Here is a 26,108-nt window from a genome sequence, read left to right as displayed (position 1 = left end):
GATGAATTTCCTAAGAAGTATTTTTTGTGTGTTCTACTGTTAGGGTGAACATTATGGTAAATCGCTGCTAACATTCAATTTTCTGGAAGTCCAGTAAGTTTATTTCGTGCAAATTAAGATAAGTGAATCATTCTCATTAAAACTTGTTAGCTAGAAGTCTACAAGTAGTATAAAATATTATTACAGGGAACAGATATTTTTTTATAAAGATAATATTTTAAAAGCTCGAAGCTTATTGTCGAATAGCTTCTTGAAATAAAAGTGACATTTTACAAGCAGAAACACGGTGTACTTTAGAAATGTTTTCTATTCCAATATGAAGAAATGCTTTAAGTGTACGGAAAAAAATCTAAGAATAATAAGCTTAATGACCATTAACAAAAAATTATAAATTTAACTCAGAGCACGTGTTTAGTGATTATTGTCACTGAAAGTGTTGTTTCAGTCACTTTCGCAGTAAATTTGTACAAGTAATATAATTCATCATTGTTTCTGTGTCTTCATGTTTTCTATAAGTACGGTGCATATTGTTGCTGTACACTAATCATTTTGCATTATTACTGTTTTTTTGTGAATTTGTACAAAGTATTTCTCCTTCTTTAAGTATTAGTTTAAGCGCATAATCTTATGATAATGCAAGTTTTTTTCTCATTATGCTTTCTTAAACTTTAACAAGTTTACAGGTTCATGAATCTAGTATTGTTTTAAAATTGTAAAAATTCTCACTGCTTCTTGTTAAGCAATTAATTATTTGTAGCAGTTCGAAAAAAAGCCAATTAAATCTGTAATTCAAATGAAATTGCAACGAAATATATTTCACAGACTAATTATTTCACTTCTCTCAAACGTTAAACTTCCAGTTTGTGTCCCAGTTATTATTCTATCTCCCCCCATTAGGTTCTTATTTCAGAACAACACAAAGATTAAATTTTACGGATCGGTGGTTGTGATACAAATAATTAGTATATAGATCCCGCAATAAATTATCTTTCGAAACTGACGACCTTCGAAAGACATATCTTACCACGAGAGATTCACAACACTATTGCCAAACAGTAGTGATTTCTAGTTAAATGTCAAATAAGGACTCATAATTGAAAAAAAAAGCAGCAAAAGAAATTTCAGAAAGATGGTTTAATTACACTTATATGTCCATTTAATGAGGTGAGCTGCAAATAAAAACCGACTGATATCACATGACACCCGCAACTCGTATTTTTGTTCAAAACTGATGTATAAGTAGACATTACATTAGTTATAAACTCTCGTGATTTTAAAAGCGTAGTTGCTTAGTTGTAGCGTTTAGTACTTGTGTATATAAAGAATATTTTACTGACTCTGAAATTAAGCCATAAACTTTCAAAAAATAATTAACTCAAACTCTGAAAAATTATAAATATTTTTTATTGTTTGCCCTAATACAGACGACATGGGAGAACATTTGCCAATAAACCGAGATATTAAATATTACAGAGAGAATAAATAAATTTAAAACATCTATATCAATATAATAACCTCACTGTACCGAGAAATACGTTAAAGTACACATCCAAGTGATGGATGATATCTTGCTGTTTCGTTATCTCTGATTTCCCTATTTTTATAACATCTTCTAATAAAATTGATGAATATTTTCACCATTCACATTCTTTATAATTCTGCTGACAGAGTATATACCCAAAATATCTTTTTCGCATATTTACCTTAGTATTTATATACAAATACATATTTCGTGTTCAAAGCCGCAGATAAAATCTTAACTAACACGAGCAAAATGTATCTACTTTTAAAATGCAATTTAATGGAAAGTTAAATAGGAAAGTTGTTTTTGCTAATATTGGTAACTTAAAGGTGAAATCCTTATTGTCCCCGGGATGGAAAAATAATCGGAAAGTTTGCCACAAAACAGAAGTTTTATAGTGTATCAAAATAATCACGTTGCTGTTATTTATCAAATTGTCAAGCTTTCTTGATTCCTCAAAGTAATTATAACAAGATAATTTTGATAGAATGTTATCGTAACAACGTATCAGTGAATTAGGTTAAATTACATCGTAGCGTTATGGTAACAGTCCCAAAATCAAGCTTGAAAGAAAAAATTAGATAATATTAAATGTGGTTCATCATGTTACTTTGATAAACACACATACACAAACTGCTTACAACAAAAATAAACGTTTACCTTAGCTGATACCAGGTTACTTAACGAACAAAGAGGATCCACCCAATCAAATAAAATCTTGTATTCTTCTGGTTGTACCGATAGGACTTTCCTATAAGTGTTAATAGATATCAAAAGACAGAGAGACTAGTTATTGTTTATCTACATGGGCATATAATTTTTTTGTTGTACACCTTACATTTAATTCCTATCGCTTTAAAAGACGGTGCTTGATTATGAATTCTGTTTTACTATATACTTACTGTATAAGCAGAGAGTAATTTATTCGTATCTCCTTATTTAAAAAAAAGCTAGCTTTTAATTGTAACATCGTTATCATACTTACAAGTGCGTATTTTAACAAATAAGTATACTTTACTAGCGTTACTGCGAAGTAACCTATACTACTAATATTTTTATTGTAACGCGAAAACTAGAAACTAATTTTTACCCAAAGGACAAGTATGATCATGTAAACTAACTGAAAACAAACTATCAATATCTAGGTATGTTTTAATAAAAGCAGATAATTTATTCATATGGCTTTTTCTTTTAAACCTAGAAAGGGAAAACACATTCTTTCAACTGACAGAATGGACGAAGATAATTTATTAGTAGTAGTACAAAAACTAGCGGAGCATGTTTAAAAAAAAAATCAGTCTCATTACATTGAATTTAATCTTATAATTTACTACATAGGTTAGAAACCTTTGTCTATTATTTGTCCATTCTCAGCAAGCGAAACAAGACGTTACAAAGACCATGCGTTGCACTCCAGTAGAACTATGTAAGAAATCAGCTCCTTGATGTAAATAATGGTTGAATTAACCTAAGTTTTAAATTAAGCTGAATAATTGTTCAAAGAACTCAGAGTCACCTATGAATGTTTTTATTACTAGAAAACAACAAAGATAAATTGGCATTTTTAAATTTTTGTTATTTTTACGTAAGCTACACAATAAGTTATTCGAGCTCTATCCACTGCGAGAAATCCAACCACGGATTTCAGCTCTATAATTCCGTCAACTTACTCATTAACTAACTACATATACAATATTTTAAGAAATTATTTTTAGCTAGTTGTCCTTTTCAAAATTGTTATAAAATAAGAACATATAATAAAACTTAAAACAAGTACATATCTTTGTTAGTTGAGAAAGAAACCTGCCAAAAGAAAATATATACATGTGTATGAAATAACATTTAGTTAAAGTTCGATTTAGGTCTTAAAGCTAAACTTTACATAACTTTTATCCATCTAGTATCTATTCGATATTTAAACAGTACGAAATAATTTAAGATAAGTAAATGCTGCATCCAAATGCATTTTTAAGTTAAACGGTACAACAAAGTGGGATCTGAAGAAATTTTAAAAACTAAACTTATAAGGTAGTTAGCAGAAAGTAATTATAAGAATTAGACGTTGTAAGATAGCAAACTCAAAATATATTGTAAGAAATAAATGTTGCAAAATGGTATACTAAGAAAAAATATTTAGAATTAAACGTTACAAAACATCAAGTTTACAAAAAAGTGAAAGAATTAATCGCTGCTACCAAATAGTCACTTGTAAGAATAGAAACACATGAAAGCTGATGTTTCTTATTTAAAAAAATATAAACTAGATAAAACGTTTATCTCAACTAGCATCTTTTGTCAACAGTTCTTATTACATATATGCTATTACGCATTATAATTTATCTCGAACGAATCTCCGACTTATGTTACGTTCGTTAACTATTACGATTTCAAATAGCCAGAAATTTTAATTTTAATTTAAAAGTTAATTGAATGTCAATATGTGTCAAATGTATTATATTTGACAACAAGACTGATATGCACAATTTTCTTTCTTAACACAAATATTTTTTAGTATACAAACAACGATACAATTTATAATTACGGTTTTTACAAATAACAGTTTATATACAAGAGTTTTACAAACTTACAAACAATAATGAGTTTTCAATCTGGTCTGGAACTGAATATTTTATCGACGGTTCACGACGAGCGAATTAATTCCGAGTTGATATTGTTATACTTCTATTGATGGAAAAGCTAATTAGCTCTATACCTGACGCGGTTTATAAGCTCACTTTTTACTGAGGAAGATAACTAAGGTCCTCGTAGAAGTAACAAAGTTCAAAGTTAATTGTTAATTCTCCAAAGCTGAATGGTTTATAATCTTCGAAGCATATAAACATTCCTGGTCAATTTCTTTAGTTTTAATATTAATAAGTGTTAATTATAATGATAGATTCCGAGATTTATAGTATACTGACTCTAGATGACCAACAATATTATACTACTGTCTCTCTCTGCGTCTTGCAATAGATAGCTTTTATATTCATTAGGCGAGATTCTCTAAAATTCACTTTGCAACAATATTTGAAGATACGTTAATGCTTTCATAAAACATATATCGTTGAGTCTTACACTCAAGAATCTTCTACGAAGTTATAGGACAGGCAAGACTTGCGCAATGCACATTTAAAAATATGAGTTACGTACATATCTAAATATATTAAACCGAAACAATCATATATGTAAAAATAATATTAAATAATTTACAATGCATATACACAATCTGAGTAATACTCAACTCTTCTTTAGTTGTTGTAATTCAATTCAATTTCTTGTAAGCTCACCTGAGTAATCTTTCATAAAAATCGTAAACACACCGCAGTGTCTTGCAGTAATTAATTTCTGTTATGTACAAATCTTCAACTATGCTGAACTGTTCATCCCATCCTGGATAAGAAAAACATTCTGTACTATATAGCTGTCTTAAGTCTGAATTATAACGAATCAGTACAGGCTTATTGTACTGATTCAAAAAGAGAGGTTATTCATTGGTAATACTTTGGTTGTAAATCGAAGACTAGAAACTTAACATTCACCCCTGTTAACAAATTTTCAAATTGTTTTGTTTTCGAAATGCAGTAAAACCTGTCTAAGCGGGAAACTGCATAGGGCGGAAACCTCTACAAGCCGGAAATATCAAAATTTTGCAGCATTATCTTAAGATTTCTCTTATAAAAGGTTCTTTATATGGCAGAACCTGCGTAACGCGGATGTAAAACTATCTTTCACCTACCTTATCTATCAACAAGTAGGATTAGAACCTGAGTAAAGCAAAAAAATGTTTTTGATTAAATATTAATTTCTTATTTAATGTGTTTTTCTTTTAGCAAAGCCACATCGAACTATCTGCTGAGCCCATCGAGAGGAATCGAACCCCTGATTTTCGCGTTATACTTCGGTAGACTTACCGCTATTTTAGCGGGAGCTTCTTATTTAATTATTTCTTTAAATATTAATAAATTCTTGTTTATTTAATAATGTGTTTAAATATTAATAAATTCTCGGACATTTTGTTACAGTAAGTATTGGTTAAATATATTCTGTTCTTCTTTCTACCGTCATTATTTTTGCAGTTAAATTAGATTCATGATTTGTAGAAACATATTTGTATTTTAAGAGCAAAATTCCACTCTTTAAATAATTCTAACGAAACAAACAAATTCCTATCTTCCCTAATTTTAAAATTAGGGAAAATTTACTTAATACCCTCATTTTTAAAAAAGCTATTAAATACCCTCATTTTTAAAAGTCGTTTGTTACGACTATTCTAGTGAAATCCAAACTCTGATTGAGAAGATTGATGCAAATGAACCTGTGAACGTTGACAAGAATGTTTTAACAGAAACCGATGAAACTTTTTAAAATCCACAATAGAATCGCAAGATGGTAAAAGTGTTAGAGATTCGGAAGATGAACAAAATGGAAAAGATAGTGAGGAAATAGAAATTCCTGTTCATCGCAAGTGTTAAGTTATATTAACGCTATCAAATTGTACGCAAGAATGAAGTGGGAAAATGAACTTCATAAAAAAGCCGTAGAATTGGTGTTCTCTTTCAACCGCATGAGAAAGTCCATTAAAAAAAACGAAACAGTTCAAATTGGGCACTTTCTTCAAATAAATTTGATTAAGATTTTGTGTACTTATGTATATTTTGAATGTCTATTTTTGTTATTATTCTAATAAATATAGCATAAACAGTATAATAACTTTATTCACAAACGTCTTACTTCCCTTAAGTCAAGTAAGTTTAACGTTCTGCTCAAAAATTATATATAATTAAGGAAATACATGTTCACCGTCTAAACCGGAAAATCTGGTAAGCTGGAAGCTTTACTCGGTCCCGTGCGATTCCGCCTTAGCCAGGTTTTACAGTATTTAGTTTTCACGCACAACATGTACATATTTCACAAATTTACTCATAGTTGTGATGACATTACACGTCGTAGAAAAAAGGTTCAATGGTTCATTTTTTAAAGTACAATTCCATTCTTTGTCAGATTTTGAGTATAACAAAAATCGCGTTAGTAGTAACAACGAATAATGTCTCAAGAATCGATAGTTCTTGCAGTTTATATACATATACAACCAAAACAACTTTTCAGCATTATGAATAAAATTAAATTTACGAAATATCTCAGTATATTACATTCAAGCTGAAATGATTTGAAAAAAAAGAAACCTTACTGTTATTGCAAATTCAGTCATGTTCTCATTTTTCTCCGCTTTAACTAGTTCAATGTTTACCACCACGTAACGCTCTTCACTAAAAATACGAAAAGTAGAAAATAGTAGCACAAGTATGTCTCGCAGCCCCCAGAATTGTGGGGATGGGGCTGAAATGTAACTACAATATAAGGAACTAATTGCTTAGTTTGCCCCTGATAAACAAAAGGTCCCAGCTTTCGAAAGCACTCAGTTTATAATGTTTTTATTCATTTCTATAGGAAACTAAATGTAGGGGTCCAATCACTCTTCTTTTTAGTTACGCCACTTTTTGAGACTATTAGTAATTTAATTTCTATCAAAAACTCAGTAATAGTGAAAATAGTATAAGCAGTAATCAATGAAGCTCAGGCTATAGTGTTTTTACACAGAAAAGTTTAACTGTATAAATAAGACAATAAAACCAACTGGATTGTATTAGTATTTTAATTGTGATTTTACCACCAAGAACGACTACTTTCTGCTTCAGTTTAGAACAACTAGAAATTTTTGCCCTGTAGATTATGCACATTTACTATTTGATTTCTTTTTGTTTTTATTCGTACTTAAAAAAGTACAAGATTCTGCTGCTAAACTTCAAAAACAAATAGTCTCAAGTTCAATGAGACCCGAAAATTAAAGGCAGAAATTACCAATTAAACTTACAGTAATTTAAACATTTTTTTTTTAGATTTACTTCGATAGCTAGCAGATTTGTAAAGATACACACTTCATAATATCTAAATAATATTTTCTTCCAACGACAACAAGAAACTGCACCTGAACGTGAATTTTTCATTGTTAGACTTTCCTCTATCAAAATCTCTTGACCATCTAGGAGAGTCGCTTGAGCTGTCTCTTTGATGGGAACTCCAGTGTCTAACAACTTGGCGACCGGCTCTTTTAGACCAAGTTCATGAATTGTTGGTTGCAAGATTTCCCAGATCTGCATTCCATTTTCTCCTAGCACCTGAGAAAGGACAATTTTGAAAAATATAAATATTGTTTAAATTGAAGAAATAAAGTCAAAACGCTTACGTAATGTTATAAAACTAATTATTTTCAATTCATTAATATTTCAGCGAATATTAGCTTTCATAGTCTACTTACACTTTATAAGATTTTGATAACTGCTTCATATTCTTCACCCATGTATAGCTACAACAGATGTTTAGTACATGCAGTGTGAAAGATATATGATGTCTATATCAACACGTGCCTGCTAGTCGTTTGTTGTATGGCATACAAGTGCAAAGTAGGTTATGACGCATTGCTAGTTTTATCATTCACTACTTAATAGGAACAATGCTGTACATTCTAACCCGAACTGTTGGTTTGAAGAAGGTACAAACAACTAACAAAAGTTACAAAATTTCATAGTCATACTACTTAGTTTTTATTTTGCTATAAACTGCGAGCGAATTAAACTGATAATGTTGCATTTTATTAGCATTTGTTGCATGCTTCGATATGACTACCATTTTTTTGCGTTTTATTGTTTTCATGATTTACTGCTTTCTCTAAACTTTTACTGTAACTTTATCTATTAGAGAAACGATTAAACAATTCATTATATACTTTTTAAACTTATATATCTATGCAAAAAGATCCAGGTGTAGTCTGTTGATTATCGTGTCCAGCTGTATTTCGGAAGATCCGTGGTCAGAGTTCCACTGAACATAACATGCCCCTCACTATCAGATTCGTAGGTAATAACTGTTATAGTTAATATTCTGCTACGAGTAGCAAGCAGACTACTTATTGGTGGACCTGTTTTCTGGACAGCAGCTCAAAATTAAGAATGGCTGTTCCCGAAACCTTGACGTGTGTGTTTATTAAAATAAATGTTTCTCTATGTGTCTGGTCTTTTTTCGAATTATTCTTACAAGTGTGTCGTGAATAATTTTACCTCCCTTTTGATCTCCATCTTCACTAATATTAACACGTGTACGGTGTCTTTAGTTAAAATTAACATGTGTACAGTGTCTTCGGTTTGTTTTAATACCTCACTCCATCAAGTCGTGGAGAGATTAGCGCTAATGTCCAGAGTTCGATTTCCCATGGAAGAAAGAGCACAGATAGCCCATTGGGTTAGTAAGAAAGCAAACTTTTATTGTTATTTGATTTTATAAAGCTGTAATTTGTACCTTATATATTTTATCGACTTCGTTAAGTGTTTCCTAGGAACTGCTTTCAAAAAACAAATGACTACAAGATAAAAACTTCAAACTCATCAAACTGACATTCAAGACAAAACCGTTTCATTTCACAAGAACATTTCAATGAATTAAATATTGTTGCCTTCAGTAACGCATATTAAATATAATGAATCAGTTCATCAAAGTTTTCATTTAAATAATCTCCAAGGGTTGACTACATTAATAGGATTTAACAATTGGGTCTTCAAAATCACACACTGTCGCTCCGCGTTTTCTCAATATGTAGTTCGTTTCATCCTAGAAAAGCTATTACAATGATTTTATAGTTAAATAAATATATATGTTAGTAATGACATGCACATTTATCAGGGAATCGTCACACGGCTTTGTTAATCGATGTGAGAAGTAATTTCATTTACTGCTGGTTAAAAACGCGAGTCAAGTAAGTGAATGCTTGAATACACTGTAGCTTTGGACCGTCTCATTCGTTTCAAGTAAAAAGAATCACGAGAAAATGTTATATAATCAATATGATTTAAGGAAATATTTGGAAAAGAGAACTGATATATTTAAGTTTCGTTATGTATTTTAGTAAGTTGTGCATATATTTTACTACAGAATTTGTTTGTTTGGAATTTCGCACAAAGCTACTCGAGAGCTATCTGTGCTAGCCGTCCCTAATTTAGCAGTGTAAGACTAGAGGGAAGGCAGCTAGTCATCACCACCCACCGCCAACTCTTGGGCTACTCTTTTACCAACGAATAGTGGGATTGACCGTAACGTTATAACGCCCCCACGGCTGGGAGGGCGAGCATGTTTGGCGCGGCTCGGGCGCGAAACCGCGACCCTCAGATTACGAAGCGCACGCCTTAACGCGCTAGGCCATGCCGGGCCCTTACTACAGAAAACTTTGTTTACAGTCACATCAGTATTAGCATTGTATGAAAACATCAAATGCAAACAAAATGTGCATTTTTTATATTTTAAAACTGCTTTATGACATATTATAGCTATATAAACAAGCTAAATACGTGATATTAATTATTTTCTCATTTTTATAATACTAATATATTTCCATCCAACTGTTAACAGTATTCAGTTCTGCAAGTTTCGTAATGATATAAATACTTTCATTGAGTGATTAGTACTCTTAGTCCTAGTAATTCTATCTACAATTCGCATCCCTAGATCAAGCAAAACTTATACATCAATTGTATATAACAATTCAAGAAGCATTCATGTAACAGCTGTGTTAATAAGACCAAGCAAAACTCACGCACCAACTGTATACATCAATTCAAGAAGCATTCATGTAACAGCTGTGCTTATCAGACCAAGCAAAACCCACATACCAATTGTTACACCAATTCAAGAAGCATTTATGTAACAACTGTGTTTATCGGACCAAGTAAACTTCATATAATAATGTACACCATTCCAAGGAGCATTCATGCAAGTATGTTTATTAGATCAATTAAAGCTCATACAACAATTATCTACACCATTCCATGAATCATTCTCGAGTCACGAATAACCGTGTTCATCAGATCTGGCAAAGCTCAAACAAAAAACAACAACTGTACATCATTATAAGGCTCGAATAGCCTAGTTCTTTACGCAAATAAAAGCCAAGGAACCAAACCACCATTCCAAGAAGTAAGTATTAATGTAACAATTGCGTCCAAGCATCTCTCATATAATAGCTGTGTTCTCTAAACCAAGCCACGCTCATACAAAAGTTGCGTCCACCACTTCAAGTAGTGCTATGGTAAACACTACATTTGGTATTTTCAAGTATTGCTTACGCAGAATTGCATCATTGAAACATGATGTAACAACACTATCCGCCAGACCAAAATATGTAAATATAGAACATGCCGTATAACTTTTGTTTTTGAAGAAGCACGAACTACAAATTGTTTTTATTTAATACGTTTATCAGAACAGATTATTGTAACATTTCATTTTCTGCTATTTTTTCTCTCGCTAGAGACAAATACTCCATTATTACAGAAAAAAAGTTATGTTTACCTCTGGTACCTCTCCCCACTAGCCTAGCCAGTACCAGTGAAGGCTGGTACTTCTCCTTATTAGCCTGGCTCTAAATATGTGGAAAAATACCTTTGCTACACGATGATCAGCTGTTACGTTTTTGTTCATAAAATGTAGTCTGATACATATTTTGTTAAAATGTGTTGCAAGAACCACTAAGTTTATTCTACGAGAAAGTAACAACGATACATTCCATTTGTGTCCATCTAATGTATTTTATTGACCCAAAACACACACGAAACATAGCATTTATTGTTTTAACCTCTTGAATTTTTACGCTTGTTAATAGTGGTGACAAATGATTATCTATATGTAAACTTAAGTCACACTAACGTGTCATTTATTTTATTGTATCTTCACTTAATAGCAAATTTCAGGCCGTAAGTAATATTTCTTTTTACAAAACTTTTACGCATTTCTTATGTATACGTGTTCTGTTTCTTCTACATACTTTTTATTAACAGTTATATATATCATATTGTCAGTTATGTATTTCATTACAGTTTCAAATGTCGATGGCATTTCGAGTTATTAGAAAAACAATTTATTTTGTATTTAAAAAACAATAAATATTTCTAAACATTCAATTGATTTAACAATAGTAAAGTGTGAAATACAGAATTTCAAATACTAAAACAACAACAACAAATGTTTTGTACCAAAAGCTCAAACATTCAACAGAATTTCCTTGTTTTCCTTCTCTACTTGATTAAAATATTTCGTTCGTTTTTATCATTAACTCTCCAAGTGAGATGTCACAGGCTAGACAGTGCAATAGCCAAAAGCCAAAGGCGTTGTTATGCCATGTCTAAGGAATTGTCGGCTCTTTTACTTACTTCTAGGTCACAATAACTTTAGTACTAAGAACATACCTTAGGCTTTCAGAACATTACACGTGTACACCTGCAGAGTGGTAAGAAAAATAAGGCCAACTTTGTTTTATTCTTAAAGGCACATAATTTAAGGTCTGAGTTATCTTCCGTTCGTTAAGATAACTGTTTTGTAAACTATGTAAATGTTAGGTCATGATCGTAGAGAAATGTTTGACAGCGATACAAATTCATGAAGTAATAATTAAATTAAATTGCAATTAATTACATAAAATTAAAACGGCAGTCCATGTTAACCAGAGGAATGTATTATAGAAGGATAACAGCGAATGACTGGATCATCATATTCATCTACTTTTTATCCGATCTTAAGCAAATATGGCTTTTCATGTTAAAGCTTAGATGCACAGCAAATCTAAAACATTTAGTTGAACGTACATTTAAAACACATAGTATACACCATAGTATATCATGAAAAATCGTTGTCCGATGCTCAAGTGCTGGTATATTTTCTTATATTTTACTCGCTTCCAAAGCAAATGCTTGTTTTTGTGACTGTTGTTTGCATCTTACAGAATGAGCGAAAGATTAAGATATTTCAGCTTCTCTATTTCATTAGATGTTGTTTTAAGAATGGTAAGTCACGTAACACGGAAGCATCATTTTGATTGTTATATATCCATCACTGGATGCTATCTTAAATCGTGATTAACCAGAATACTATGTTATGTGAATAGGAAACTGGTTTTGGATTATTTGTGTCTGCCACTGTATTTTATTACTTAAATTGTGATTACAGAATACTGAGCTATGTGACTTGGAAGCTAGTTTTGGATTAATTGTATGTGTGTCAGTGAATGCCATTTGAAATTGGAGTTAAAGAGCATACTGAGGTTTGTGACTTGGAAGCTAGTTTTGGACTAGTCTGTTACTGGACTTTATTTAAATTGTGATTACAAAATACTAAATTTTATAAACTGAAAGCTTATTTTTAATTGTTCGTACGCGTTATTCAATTTTATTTGAAATCATTCATATAGAATATACTCTTTTAGTAACCTTACAGTTAACAGCTAAAACGACTTTCAAGAGATGCTATGGGTCCAAACCTTTGTTTAGCAGTCAGTGACTTAATATTTGAAAATAAAAGTTGTATTTCTGTCATAGTAATTTCTAAAAACCCTCACTCTCTCACGGGTAGAAATAACTCAAAACTTCCACACCACTGAAATATCACTAAACCACCACCGAATCAAGTGCAGAAATAGCTCAAAATCACTCCAATCACTTTCTATGACCATTAACCAATTATTCAAGCCTAACATCTTTTTTTTCTTCACTCACTCACTGAGAAGCGTTTTTCTTCTCTTGAGACGCTGCAACAAATAATATTACAGCCAAACAATGGAAGAAAAGCAACAGTTGTTAGTCACGATGGTCATTTAAATGTTCAGTCCTAAAAAGTCGAACGAGAGAGACATTTACAGATATTGTAGAAAAAACTCAGCTTCATTTATATCTAAAATGACTTCTTTACTTCAAGAAGTTCGTATGATTAATTTCATTTTGCTTTTTACTTGCTTATATTACTCATTTCATATTTTAAATTTTCATATTTTTCGGGTAAAAGCTTATATTCTTTTTTTTCGAAAATTAAAATGTTCTGGAACGAAAATATTTATCTTTTGTGCTTTTAAGTTCTTCCAAGCAACTAGTTAGTTAAAAAACTATTCAACATGTGTTGTTTGTAAGTTTTAAATATTTACTGCATGTTTTCCAATCATTTACGTGTATTTATGAGATCGTAACCTCTATTATTTCTTAAAAGTTAAAATACCTTAAAAATCCTCATGTCTGATGCCTTTACTTACATAACATGTTTATTTTTCACATTATAATGCGTCTCACTGTGATATAGTTTTCCACAAGACTTTGAACTCGTTCCATCCTAAACAAGATGGAGTTTTTTTTATCATTTTAAGTATTTATATTTAAGGTATGTATCTAATTCTTATGCAATTTTTAAATCCTGACGTTCGTTTATTCTCTGCATAGGGTAGGCGTTGCACGTGACAAGCACAAAGCATTTTTTTATTTATCTTAATTGAGAGGGTGTATTCTAAAGTTATAATCTGAATGCTAACTCAGACATTTAAAAGAACGCTTTCCTTGCTTTATTAAAGTCTGAATACGCTGTTTGCATACAAATGAAATAGTTCTTATTCATGTTACCGTACTTTACCACTAGGGTTTCCGAGTCCTTGGCTCGTTGTGATTAAAAGTGGAAAAGGTGAGAAAAAAGTAGGACGTGTAAAAAGACAGAGATTTTTAAATTCTAAGCCAGTGTAAATCGCTAGCAGTTAATGGGTCTTTTAAACAAAACATACTGGATTCCTGTTCCACGTATAATTACAAATTATTTCTAACTACATTCTTTGGTAAAACTAGGCTTTACAAAAACTGTCCCTGTTCATTACTCTCAGTCTTTTCCAACTTTGGTTCATTATCCTTTCAAGACTGTGTTTTATTTTATTTCATTTTTGTTTCACTAAAAAGTATGATTGTAATTTATTTATTTCTTGCAGTGGATATTTTAGAGATGTGCCTTGGAAGGAAAAATGCAAAACATTTTAATGTTGTGCACTATTTTTGTAAAATTATCTTTAACTGCGTGTTGACTGCTGAAAAAATATAATCATAACGCAGATTTTGTAATTAAAATGTTGGTTAACATGTTTCTTTTTTGCTATCTGTATGGAAACATCCAAAAGCGACTTCAAAGGATTTTGTACCTCTAATATTAAACCTTTATTTCTAATGTGCCAGTTTACAGAAAATTTCACATAATCATCTTGATACGAACATCACAAAGAAAAGAGGCAATTAAGAAATCAATGTTTGCTTCCCTTCAGTTTACATTTGAATGTATTTCTTTAGCAAACTTTCATAATGTCGTTCTTATATTTATAAATTATACGTTTTCCCTGCACCTCTCTCTCTCATAATGTCCATAACATATTGGGAAAAATATTTGAACAAATAGTAGATTTAAAAATCAAAGGCAACATTAGGTTTAATTTTCACTCCACTAGGTGTTTTGTAGCCAGTTGAGACGAAAATCTTACCGAGTATTGAAACCTGAAGTACAGTGAGCGAAACCTTGTAGAAAAAGAACGTCAATGAAATGTTTCTTATTTTCTTTATTCTCTTATCGCAGTTTTTATATCTTATAGCCAGAATATATTGTAGATATTGTAGAAATAGAAACGATTGTTTTGTGTTGTTAATATCATTATTAAAATTTATCCGAGTAAAACTTTCAAAAGGCCAAAACAATTTTGAATGTTTCTTATTCACGAACATATAAGCATCTATACACACATATATGAGTATTATGAGTGTATGTGGTTGATTTTAATTGTACGTATACAGAACCTCACCCTGAATGAACACAGAAATTTGTTTGTAACGTAAGTTAAAAAGTCAAAATACTTCAAACTTTTCTTTTGTCGATTTCATAAATCGTACTCTGTCTACACTATTTCGTTATAGTGTTTTTGTTTCTGTAAAACAACAACGACATTATTACATTTGAAGATCAAGCATGTTTACCTGAAAATGACGAATTACTAAATAACAAATAAATACACACAGAACACATACACACGTACAGACATGAAATCTGAAATACACACAATGATGTTGAAAGAGAGGTGTACTACAGTTTCTAAGTATTTTACCTGTAAAATGTTTTAATATATAAATTATGTTTAACTATTAGTTAAATTTTGTTTATCCAGGCACATGCTTACAATACATACACATATATATACAGAGAGAGATATAATTAGTGACGATTATATCCGTAAAGAAAAAAAACAAAAACAACAACACGTATGCCATTTTATACTTACTTTCCTAGTTTACCGAAAGATGGCGTAAATCATGACTTTACAGAAAATATATACTACTCTATACTTCATATCAATATGTAGTCGACTTATCAATCCACTTTAGCTAGGTCACAGACGTGCTCATCATATATTTATTTTTTACTCGGTTAACAACTATGCTACTCTTGTTCCCACTTCTTCTAACGTCTATATACATGTAATATACTCTTTATCTTCAGTATTTTATTTATTTGTATACGATCGTTTTCCATTATTTCTAGCATTCTTACAAAACTTCTATGTTCTCCATTATTAATTTTATGCATAACCAAATATACTATAGTATATTTCAAAGAATAATAAACTGCTATACGACCAGAAAATACAAATTGTTATGCAATATTTTACGGCTAACTTTGTCACTAATAATACAATGTAACAATTTTTTTTTTACTTTTCTTGTTCCTGGGCAGAAAATGTTATTTCCCAATTGCTTATGTCTAAAGTAAATGGAAAAGACCTATTTTTCTCTTCAAACTTTGCTTCTGTGATTTTGGTAATGAAATTTTCAAACTCATCCATTTTCCAGAACATTTCAGGTAGATTCAATGCTGATTAGCTGATAGAGAATTTTAAAGAACTTTCTAGAATGTTGTAGAACTTACGAGAATTTCAACAATCTTTTAGAATTTTCTATAACTTTCCATAGTAATATATACATATATACAGGGGCTCACCAATTCAGTTTAGTTCTAGCTGCCTAAGTGAACACACAGACCTATCTGATTTTATCAGAGGTGGTATCAAGAAGCTGCAAGCATTCTGCTATGTATGTGGTCAATTTATCAAGACAAGAGCGAAAAAGTACTCTGTGACAACATCTGCTAAAATGTGTGAAGCCCACAAGACATATTTCGGCATACCTGTGGGGGATGAAGACAAACCCTGAGCACCTCATTCTACCTGCGAGCACTGAAAAAAAACTCTAGAAGGTAAGACGGACAATTTTTGCTTGCTCGAAAAGTAAGATTTTATATCATACAAATTTCAGACCTTTTAAAATTTAAATATCTTCTGGTGCACCTCAAAGAGGAATACAACAGCGTCAAGGCCTTGCTAAAAGCCTTGAAGTATGATGAGTATGGCTGGGAGGTGATCGGAGACTTCAAAATGGTGACATTCCTGATGAGTCTCCAAAGAGGCTTTACCAAGTTTCCCTGTTATCTTTGCCTTTGGGACAATAGGGACACTGCAGCGCTCTACAAAAGCGCTCTACTGGCCACAACGGGTCGAGTTTTTTGTGAGAAGTCACAATGTCAAGTGTAAGCCACTAGTGGACCTTCAGAAGGTGTTGTTCCCACCATTGCACATAAAATTATGTCTTATGAAACAATTTGTCACAGCTCTTGATAAGGAGTCTGCAGTCTTCACGTACTTTCGAGACTTCTTCCCTAAGCTGTCTGAGGCATAGGTCAAGGCTGGTGTCTTCGTTGGACTACAAATAAAGAAGACCCTGGAGTGCTCAGAATTCCCCAAGAAGCTCAGTAGGAAGAAAAAACAGCTTGGAGCAGCATTGTCGCAGTGGTTCGGTGCTTCTTGGGCAATCACAAGGCCAAAGATTATGTGGAACTGGTTGAGGCTCTGGTGAAGAACTGCGGCAAAATGGGCTGCAGGACGTCTCTGAAACTCCATATCCTTGACGTTCATCTTGATAACTTCAAGGAGAACATGGGAGCATACTCAGAGAAGCAAGGCGAGCGCTTCCACTAAGATATACTGGACTTTGAACGCTGCTACCAAGGAGCGTATAACAAAAACATGATGGGAGACTATAATTTGGGGGCTGATACATGAAAGTGATTTACGTTACAGTCGCAAATCTCGAAAAATTACTCACTTCTAAACATTTTTGTATAACTTTAGTATAAACATATGTAAATACATTTGCTTCAGCTTTGTTTTTACTATATTTTATCCGAAGATTAATAAAAACAATTTCAATAATTACTGAAAAGTAAAAAGCATTCAAAAGTATTTTATTAGCAATTCTCTATAATACTAAAAGCCTTTATGACTATATTTATACACACAATACTAGTATACTATGTTTCTGCCAAAAAATAAGTTAGAAAAAGAACCGAAACCTCTGTAACATTTTTCTAACTTAACAGTTACTGCTAAACAACTCATTTCTGAACGTTTTTCTTGAAAACATTATATGTCGTACAACACTCATAAGCTATATAATGTTCCCTAATTTTGTAGAAACACAAATGTTAGTGTCCGTAACAAACATTCTAGTTTTCGTTTCATACAGTATACAGTTAATGAGTTTCTCAATCAACCATTTTCATTATGTTTAAAGCTAAACAGAAAACATAGCTATTATGTTTATACGTTCACATGGATGTGCATATGATACAGACAGAAAACAGAAACAAAAGAGTCACTGAACTTTGATATCTACTAAGCATCCCAAATTACAATAATTGACCTTAACTGACATTTACCTAGATATGCAAATGTTTCGCACTTATTATTCTAAGCCATAAGTTTAATAATATTTAATAAGAACTGTAAGGAACAGGACGATAATAAATTCTAGTTTAAAACACATGCCCATTCTGGTAAAGTTGTTTCACATTATGGCTTATGATATTGGTTTAGACTTTATAAATGGCTTCTTTAATTTTCTTCTTATACGTTGTCAAATACGTGTTTTTGCGCAGATATGTTAATTTTTCTTTTTATATTAAAGCGACGATCAAACATTAAAGGGCACTTTAATTTGTAGAAAATGTTACATTTGGTAAATTATAATAACAATTAATATCATAGAGTGTTTACTAATTCTGCTGTTAAAAGAGAATACATCATAAAATGAAGCAAAATTAAATGTTCTTGGTAGTCACGAAAGTAACACAAAATATATAAGTACGCAACATTAGAAGTTCATAGCTTCTTTCTAGCAATGACATTAGTACCTGAGTAAAGAAGCATTTTATGCTAGTATAATAATAATAGGTTAGCAAACAACGATTTATAAATATAAAGAGGAATTTTATCGATGGTGGGACACGATACATGTTTCAACACTATTGCAAAATATAAAAATCTGTGACGTGAAAAATTCAGACCTTCAGTGTTGCAATAACATCAATTTTATACACGAAACAAAAACTTATGTCCCATATAATCACGAGACAAGAGTAATTACAAGCGTACGTGACAAGTGATCTATCTTTTCTTGAAACGAGGGTAAATGTAAGCGTATGTAACAATGGTCATACTGAGAACCTACTATAATTTGTAGTGTTATTTTAACCCAACTTATTATTGTTCTGAATTAACATAGTACAATCTATAATATCAGCACTTTCACTGATCAGAAGTTCAAACAACGGCGTTTTTATCATGATGTTTTAAAAACGTTTATAAGTTAATTGTAAAAACAACCAGTTGTAGGTTTTAAAACGTCGAGGAGACTTAGAATATCTTCACTTACATATTTTTAAATCAAATGTAAAGTTATCATAATATGTCTTAAACTAAATGTAATATCCATTAGTCTCTCTATCACAGTCGTTAAATATATAAGAAACTGTGTAATAAATTTTAAACAAACATAGAATATTTGATAATACAAATTCTTGGTACCACTTTGAACAAGAGGGCCAGTGCTCCGATAACTCAGCTATACACTAATCATATTGAATGCCACATACTTATGTCATTTATGTTATTTATAGTCTGGTTTAATTCTTTATTCACTTGATGTAAAACGTATTCTATTAAACTTGAAATTTTAACTTAAAAATAATTTATCACGTATTAACTTATGATATTTTAAATATTTATTCACCATCGAAAGGCAGCTCCAGTAAAAGCTGAATCAACTATACTGAATGTAGCGCCCTCTTTTGAGAACTTTATAACATTTACTTTAGTAAAGGAGAAAAAAAAAGAGAGAGTGAACTGTAGAAATGTATACTATCCGTATCACTACATCTTCAATTCATTCAACACTCATGAATATTAAACATTTTACAGTTAAAGCTTTGAGAAATTAATCCAGCATATGTTTTCCACGCATCTTCTTTCATATTCGTATTACAGTATTTCACCTAACCCATTACAAAAAAATTGTATATAATGTTTTAGAATATGCTGTATTGGACTCATATAAAAGGATGTACGTAATTGAGCAAGCTGATGAGGTGTTCATATTTAAACGATTTTAAACCCAAATGATTGTAGTCAACATTTTTCTTTTCTCTACGAGCAGTTATCAACCAGTAAATTACTTTGTTTCAAAGTATTTTTGGCCAATAACGTGTAATTTTGGTAATTAAATGCCAAAAATTAAGCTGATAGGTGTAATCATATGGTGTCAACGTTTAATGGTTTGTATTTCTAAGACCTTAAGAGTAAAAGCAAAGAAAGACATTATACATGTCAAACACATTACATCTGCCATATCAGTACCAGGGTGTATTAGGCTATCTCTCCCTAATTTAGCAGTGATTAGAAGAATGGCAGCAGGTCAACACTACTCACCCCCAATTATTGAGCTACTCTGTAACCAACGGCTAGTGAAACTAATCGTCATATTATAACGCCCCCATGACTCAAAGGGCTACCATATTTGGTGACTGGAATTCGAATTCGCGATCTTCTAATTGCAAGTCGAGCACTTTAACTATCAGACCATGCTAGGTCAGAAACGACAGACATAGTAGTATTTTAGACGCTATATATATTATAAATGAATAAATATTTAATCGAAAATAGCATTTTCTGACAGTCTTTGAAAGATAATGTTAGGGAAACTTCGGGAAAGAATTTATACAATTTAAATACAGAAATGTTTCTAGTTAACAGAGAGACTTGAGTGTTTAATGAACTGTAAGAGTAACATTAAAATTATTTAAGAAACTTAATTGTGTTGGATTAAACATATACTACCAGTTTTTACTTAACATCTCATAAAAGTAGAAGTTTAGTGAATTACCATATTGAGTCTAGATAGTAACAAGTACAGAAAAAAGAAGTGAATATAGGAATAGCTAATATTAATCCTATAAAACATTGCAAACATGATAGTAGGGATGGCATTTGCATCATCCATAAATAATAGCAGAGGAGAGAATTAATAAATAGCAATATACATATAAAACTATTCAGTCACAATTGGGTATAATTTATCCTATTTTTGTCTATTAAAGTTTACTTCCTGCGTGCCTATTTTATTATATAAGTATGATATAAGTGCCATCTCTGCTATCTTGTTAATATTGTTTAGAAGGATTGATATTAACCATTCCGATATTTACTTCCTTTTTAAAAAGTTTTCGTTACTGTTTTGCTGTTGTTTTTTTAATGCAGTGTGTCAATAGACATAGAAAGGTTGTATTTATAACCAACTTCTAAATACAGTGAGGGTCAAACCGTAATATTTATCTTTTATTATTGTCTGGAAATTCCTGTTTCAACATATCAGTGAAAGAAAGCTAACTGCAAGGGGTAACAATAAATTGTTTACACTAGAATTATGATTTTTAAGTTACTAGTAGTGTAACGGAGTTACTGATATATATTTATTTTAATATCGATGTTGGTTTTAGTTAAATATATATTTATAAATGTATACAACTTATATTCTTAACATGTATTGCGAAGGTCTCGCATGTTCTCTAACTTTGTAGAAGATTATCGAGCATAATAATCAACAATGTATATACCAATATTCTAAACACCTCCATCTTCTCTACTTCGAAATCTTCTGATAGTCAGAATAAAACTTCAACAATATCATAAAGGCCTGTCTTACATTTTTTTGTTAAAAACCCTGGTCATGTTATATCCGATTGTTAATGTTTGAAAAAGAAAAGGAGGCAACATTGAGCGTGTTCATTCGTGTCCATATATTGACGCAATTTCACCAGATCACCTGATGTTGTTAAACTGTTGTTAGCTAATGTTGTTAGGTAGGAACTTAGACGTTTTGTATCTGTTTGTTCTGCATTTTTTATGTTTGACAAATGATACTGCTAACTCCATACCCATACGTGTTCCACATGATACTGGGCGATTTAGTCATTATTGTTAGAGGTATACTGCCTCTAGGTTCGAGTTTTGTTATTGCTCAGGGTATTGAAGGTGGCTTCTTTTCACAACATTTATTTAACATCAGACCTGGTTTCGCAACCAGTTGTGGTTGGAGTAAGACCTACTTTGCAAGTTAAAAATATATCATTATTGTTGGGAAGCGATTTGGCTGGGGGAAAAGTTGTTTCCGAACTCAAAATGGTCAGTGAGCCAATCGGTGTTTCATCTAAGGATGATGTTGTTGTTGAGAAGAAACTAGCCGTGTTTCCCTCGTGTACTGTGGCTCGAGCTCAGTCTAATAAATTAAGTTCAAAACAAATGACAGACATGTATTCAGAGGACGATATTATATATTAGAGGGATCTTGTGAATAATTGCCCTATTGGCAATTAATCATTGAGTGACAATGAAAAATGTGAAGAATTTGGTTCACCTGGCAGAGTTCCGTTTGCTAAAAGTAAAATGATCGCCGAGCAAGAAAAGGATCCACAGAGCTCGTCACTATTTAAATATGCATTCCCAAATATGAAGTGGAGAAAGTTCTGAATTGCTACTTTTTCAAAAATTGGGTGCTCATGAGAAAATGGAGACCAGTAAATGTGCCACTTCAGAGGACTGGACTGTTATTTATCATATCTTTATTCCAAAAGCTTATTGTTCTGATATATTGAAATGTTCTTAAAAACTCCCTACGGGAGGTCATTCAAGTGTCAAAAAGACATGTAACAAAATTATAAGAGATTTCGTTTGGCCAAAAACCAGACAAGATTTTTCTCGGTTTTGTAAAACTTGTCATACATTTCAATTGGTTGGAAAGTATAACCAGAAAATTCCTAACCCAGCTTTTGAAAAAAATCTCAGATATGTGACTATTGATTTTGTTGATCCTAAAAGAAAAAAATTTGTGTTTAAACACTTTTACTTGCTATGTAATTTTATGATCATGGGATTATTTGTATTGATTGTGTCATTTACTGTTATTATTTGTGAAGTTGTATAATTCTTTGATAATGTATTATATTTAATGTATTGTTCACAACATATATGTTGTAAACGATTTACTATTAACTATTTATTTAAAATCTATGTTTATTTCATTTTAATGCATATTTAGAGATGCATGTAACTTGCAATGTTAAATATGCATGGCGAAAGTCCCACCTGTTCTCTACATTTATAGAAAATTCTTGAGCGTAAAATTCAGCAATATATATATATATATACATACATAAATACCAATAATACTGGGCCAACTGAACTTGCTAGAATCTCGCATTAAAGTTCATTCATCATAACAGGGAGACAGTTGGGTTGCTACAGTCAGGAAACTATAAACCTTGGAAGCTATAATTGTGATAAACACTTATACATCAGAAAACTACAGATATTTGACTAGGAACGTTTATATATTTGATATATTACAAACTGTTTAACTTCAGTAAATTAACTTCGGACGTTAGTAATTCTGTGAGGACATTAAATATCTTCGTCTGTAAAAATTCAGCTTGTAAGCAGCGTGAGGCCAGCCAAGAAAAAATAACTAACTAGATTAAATGGAGTGTAAAAATATCAACTGAAAATGAACTGACACGTTGTGGACCTGGACCGTCAATAAAATATTTAGTTATAGACCTGATAGAAGACTCAGTATAAATTGTAAGTTTGTAAAACTTTTGTATATAAATTATTATTTGTGATAACCATTATTATAAATTGTCTTATTGCTTGTGTATTAAAATATTTTTGTGTTAAGAAAATCTTGTGTGTATCGATTTTATTGGCGAATATCATAAATACATATTGACATTCAATTAAATTAAAATTTTAAACATAAATTTACAGTTACTTGAAATCGTAATACGTAACGTCCGTAGCATAATGAATTGAAAACTCCTTCGAGATACATTATAGCTTTCCAGAACCTCACCTAAAGTTTATAAATCGAGGCGCCAGGAGATAGTATAATACTGTTGGTCCGCTACAGTTATTATAATATAAACCTCATAAGCTATAATTGTGATAAACGCTTATTAATCGGGAAAGCACGGATATTTGACCAGGAACTTTATAGATTTCAAACATTATAAATCGTTCAACTTCAGAGAATTAACTTCGGATGTTAGTATTTGTATGATGACGTTAGATATTTTCGTCGGTGAAAAACTTACTTGTTCTCAGTCAAATGGATTGTACCTGTGTATGAGGCCCGGCATGGTAAGGTGGTTAATCTGAGAGTCGCAGGTTCGAATCCCCGTCACACAAAACAGGCTCGCCCTTTCAGCTGTGGGGGCGTTATAATGTGACGGTTAATTTTACTATTCTTTAGTAAAAGAGTAGCCCAAGAGTTGGAATTGGGTGGTGATGACTACCTGCCTTCCGTTTAGTCTTACACTGCAAAATTAGGGGCGGCTAGTGCAGTTAGCCCCCCGTTTAGCTTTGCGTGAAATTCACCACATGTATTAACATAGAATTAATTTGTTCCTTGTGAACCGCTGATAAAATATTCAGTTCCAGACGAGATAGAAGACTCAATATTGTTTATAAGTTTGTAAAACTCTCGTATATAAATCATTATTTGTAATAACTGTTATTATAAATTGTTTCGTTGCTTGTATATTAAAATATATATTAATTTAAGTTCTTTCAGTAATTTTCTTTAATTATGTATCAATCTTTTTAGCAAATATCATAAATTTGTTCCATATTAACATCCAATTAAATTTTAAATTCAAATGTCGGTTATTTGAAATCGTAATACGTACCGTATGTAACATAATAAATCGAAGATTCATCCGAAGTATTTTGTGTTTGTTTAGAATTAAACACAAAGCTACACGATGGGCTAGCTGTGCTCTGCCCACCACCGGTATCGAAACCCGGTTTTTAGGGTGTAAGTCCGCAGACATACCACTGTGCTACTGGGAGGCTTGTGCTAGGTAAATGATATACAAGTGATATACATAACATAATAAAATGGCTAGAAATGTAATGAAAGGAACGAAATAATTGCTAAGCATAAAATGAAAAGATCAACAGAAACTATAACACTGTCATTCATTCTCTTCTACTGTTATCGAAGTGTTAAGATGCAAGCTTACAGCTATTTAAACTAATTACAAATTCCTAAATTGTTATAAGCCCAAATTGTGTGGATCATCAGACTGCTAGAGTAAAAAGAATAGTGGTCAGATTCATCCTGTAGAAATTAATGGCTACATGAAAACTTCTAGAAAGACTGGAATAGCCGCGAGACTAACTAGCAAACTGGAAAATCGAATCAACTGATGTTTCAAACGTTTAAGGTTAGAGTTATTCAAAGTTTCAACCACCGTGATACTCGTTGCAACAATTCTCACATAAACTACTTCAGCCAATATAGCTATCCCTCCAAGAAATGCATTTACAACAAATGCAGCAACGCCCTATATGATTTCAACTACCCTTGAAGCAACAAAACTTTTAAGAGCACGCCCAATCCAACTAACAGATCGTGTTTACTTTCATATTAAATCATAATAAAAAGGATGAAACATTGATTATCGTGTTACTCGTTTACAGAAAACGCAATACTAATAATGATTAACTAACCCTACTAGATATTGTTAATAATTAGTGTTTTTTAACCAGTCGTTAGAAAAGAAGTATTTACGTAGTGTTATCACCAACATTTGTGACGTCACACCGGTTAAGTTGGCTAGATTTAAGTGATGTGCTCAATTAAACTCGGTGGTTCGTAAAAGATGCCGTCATGCACGAATTTGACGGGGGTGGAAAAGAGTAACTTGGTGTTTGATCTGAGATGAAATATACTTGCAGAGACACCAAAGTAAAACGGTTTTCTTTCTTTAAAATATGTTATAACGCCAATTTTTCTTTACCGGCAAATACCATCTACTGAAAAGTTTTTGAAACGCCAGACGTCTGTAAACAAATAAAACTAAATGTAAAACTGGACAGAAAATTAAAAATAATGGAATTATTTTATACTTCAGAAAAAGACAAAACTTGGGAGTGATCGAGAATTGTCTTTGAACAACGGTAAAGCTTAAAGACTATACACACCAAATTAAAACGGAGTATGAGAGTCAACCACCATGGTTACTAATATTAAAATCATAAAAGCAAATGAAAGCTTGAGTCTAATATACATAAAAATTCTGTTTATTTGAAAGTTAAAAATATAAATTGGATCTGAAAAAATGAAATATTAAATGCAATATATTAAATAAGAATTACGTAAATATGATAAAACTATAGTGAAAATGGGAAAACGTAATATTATCTTTCATGAATGAAACATTACCACATAAGAATAAATTTATCAATCGATGGAATCTT

At 31.5% G+C, this 26,108-nt stretch overlaps 1 protein-coding gene across 1 annotated transcript in view; it reads right to left on the bottom strand.

Moving 5' to 3' along the window:
* The window catches only part of LOC143258561 (uncharacterized), a 278,942-nt gene that overhangs the window by 235,507 nt on the left and 17,327 nt on the right, over positions 1-26,108 (bottom strand). Inside the window, exons 2-4 of the mRNA XM_076517703.1 lie at positions 7,509-7,698; positions 4,810-4,912; positions 2,183-2,273 (exon numbers count right to left, since the gene is read on the bottom strand). Of these exons, the coding sequence (XP_076373818.1) occupies positions 2,183-2,273; positions 4,810-4,912; positions 7,509-7,698 (384 nt within the window). The remainder of the gene's footprint in view (positions 1-2,182; positions 2,274-4,809; positions 4,913-7,508; positions 7,699-26,108) is intronic.

Source organism: Tachypleus tridentatus, chromosome 8 (genome assembly GCF_004210375.1).
Source record: "Tachypleus tridentatus isolate NWPU-2018 chromosome 8, ASM421037v1, whole genome shotgun sequence".
NCBI classification, from domain to species: Eukaryota; Metazoa; Arthropoda; class Merostomata; order Xiphosura; family Limulidae; genus Tachypleus; species Tachypleus tridentatus.
The sequence above is the reverse complement of the archived record's forward strand: the minus strand, read 5'-3'. Positions and strand labels throughout refer to the sequence as shown.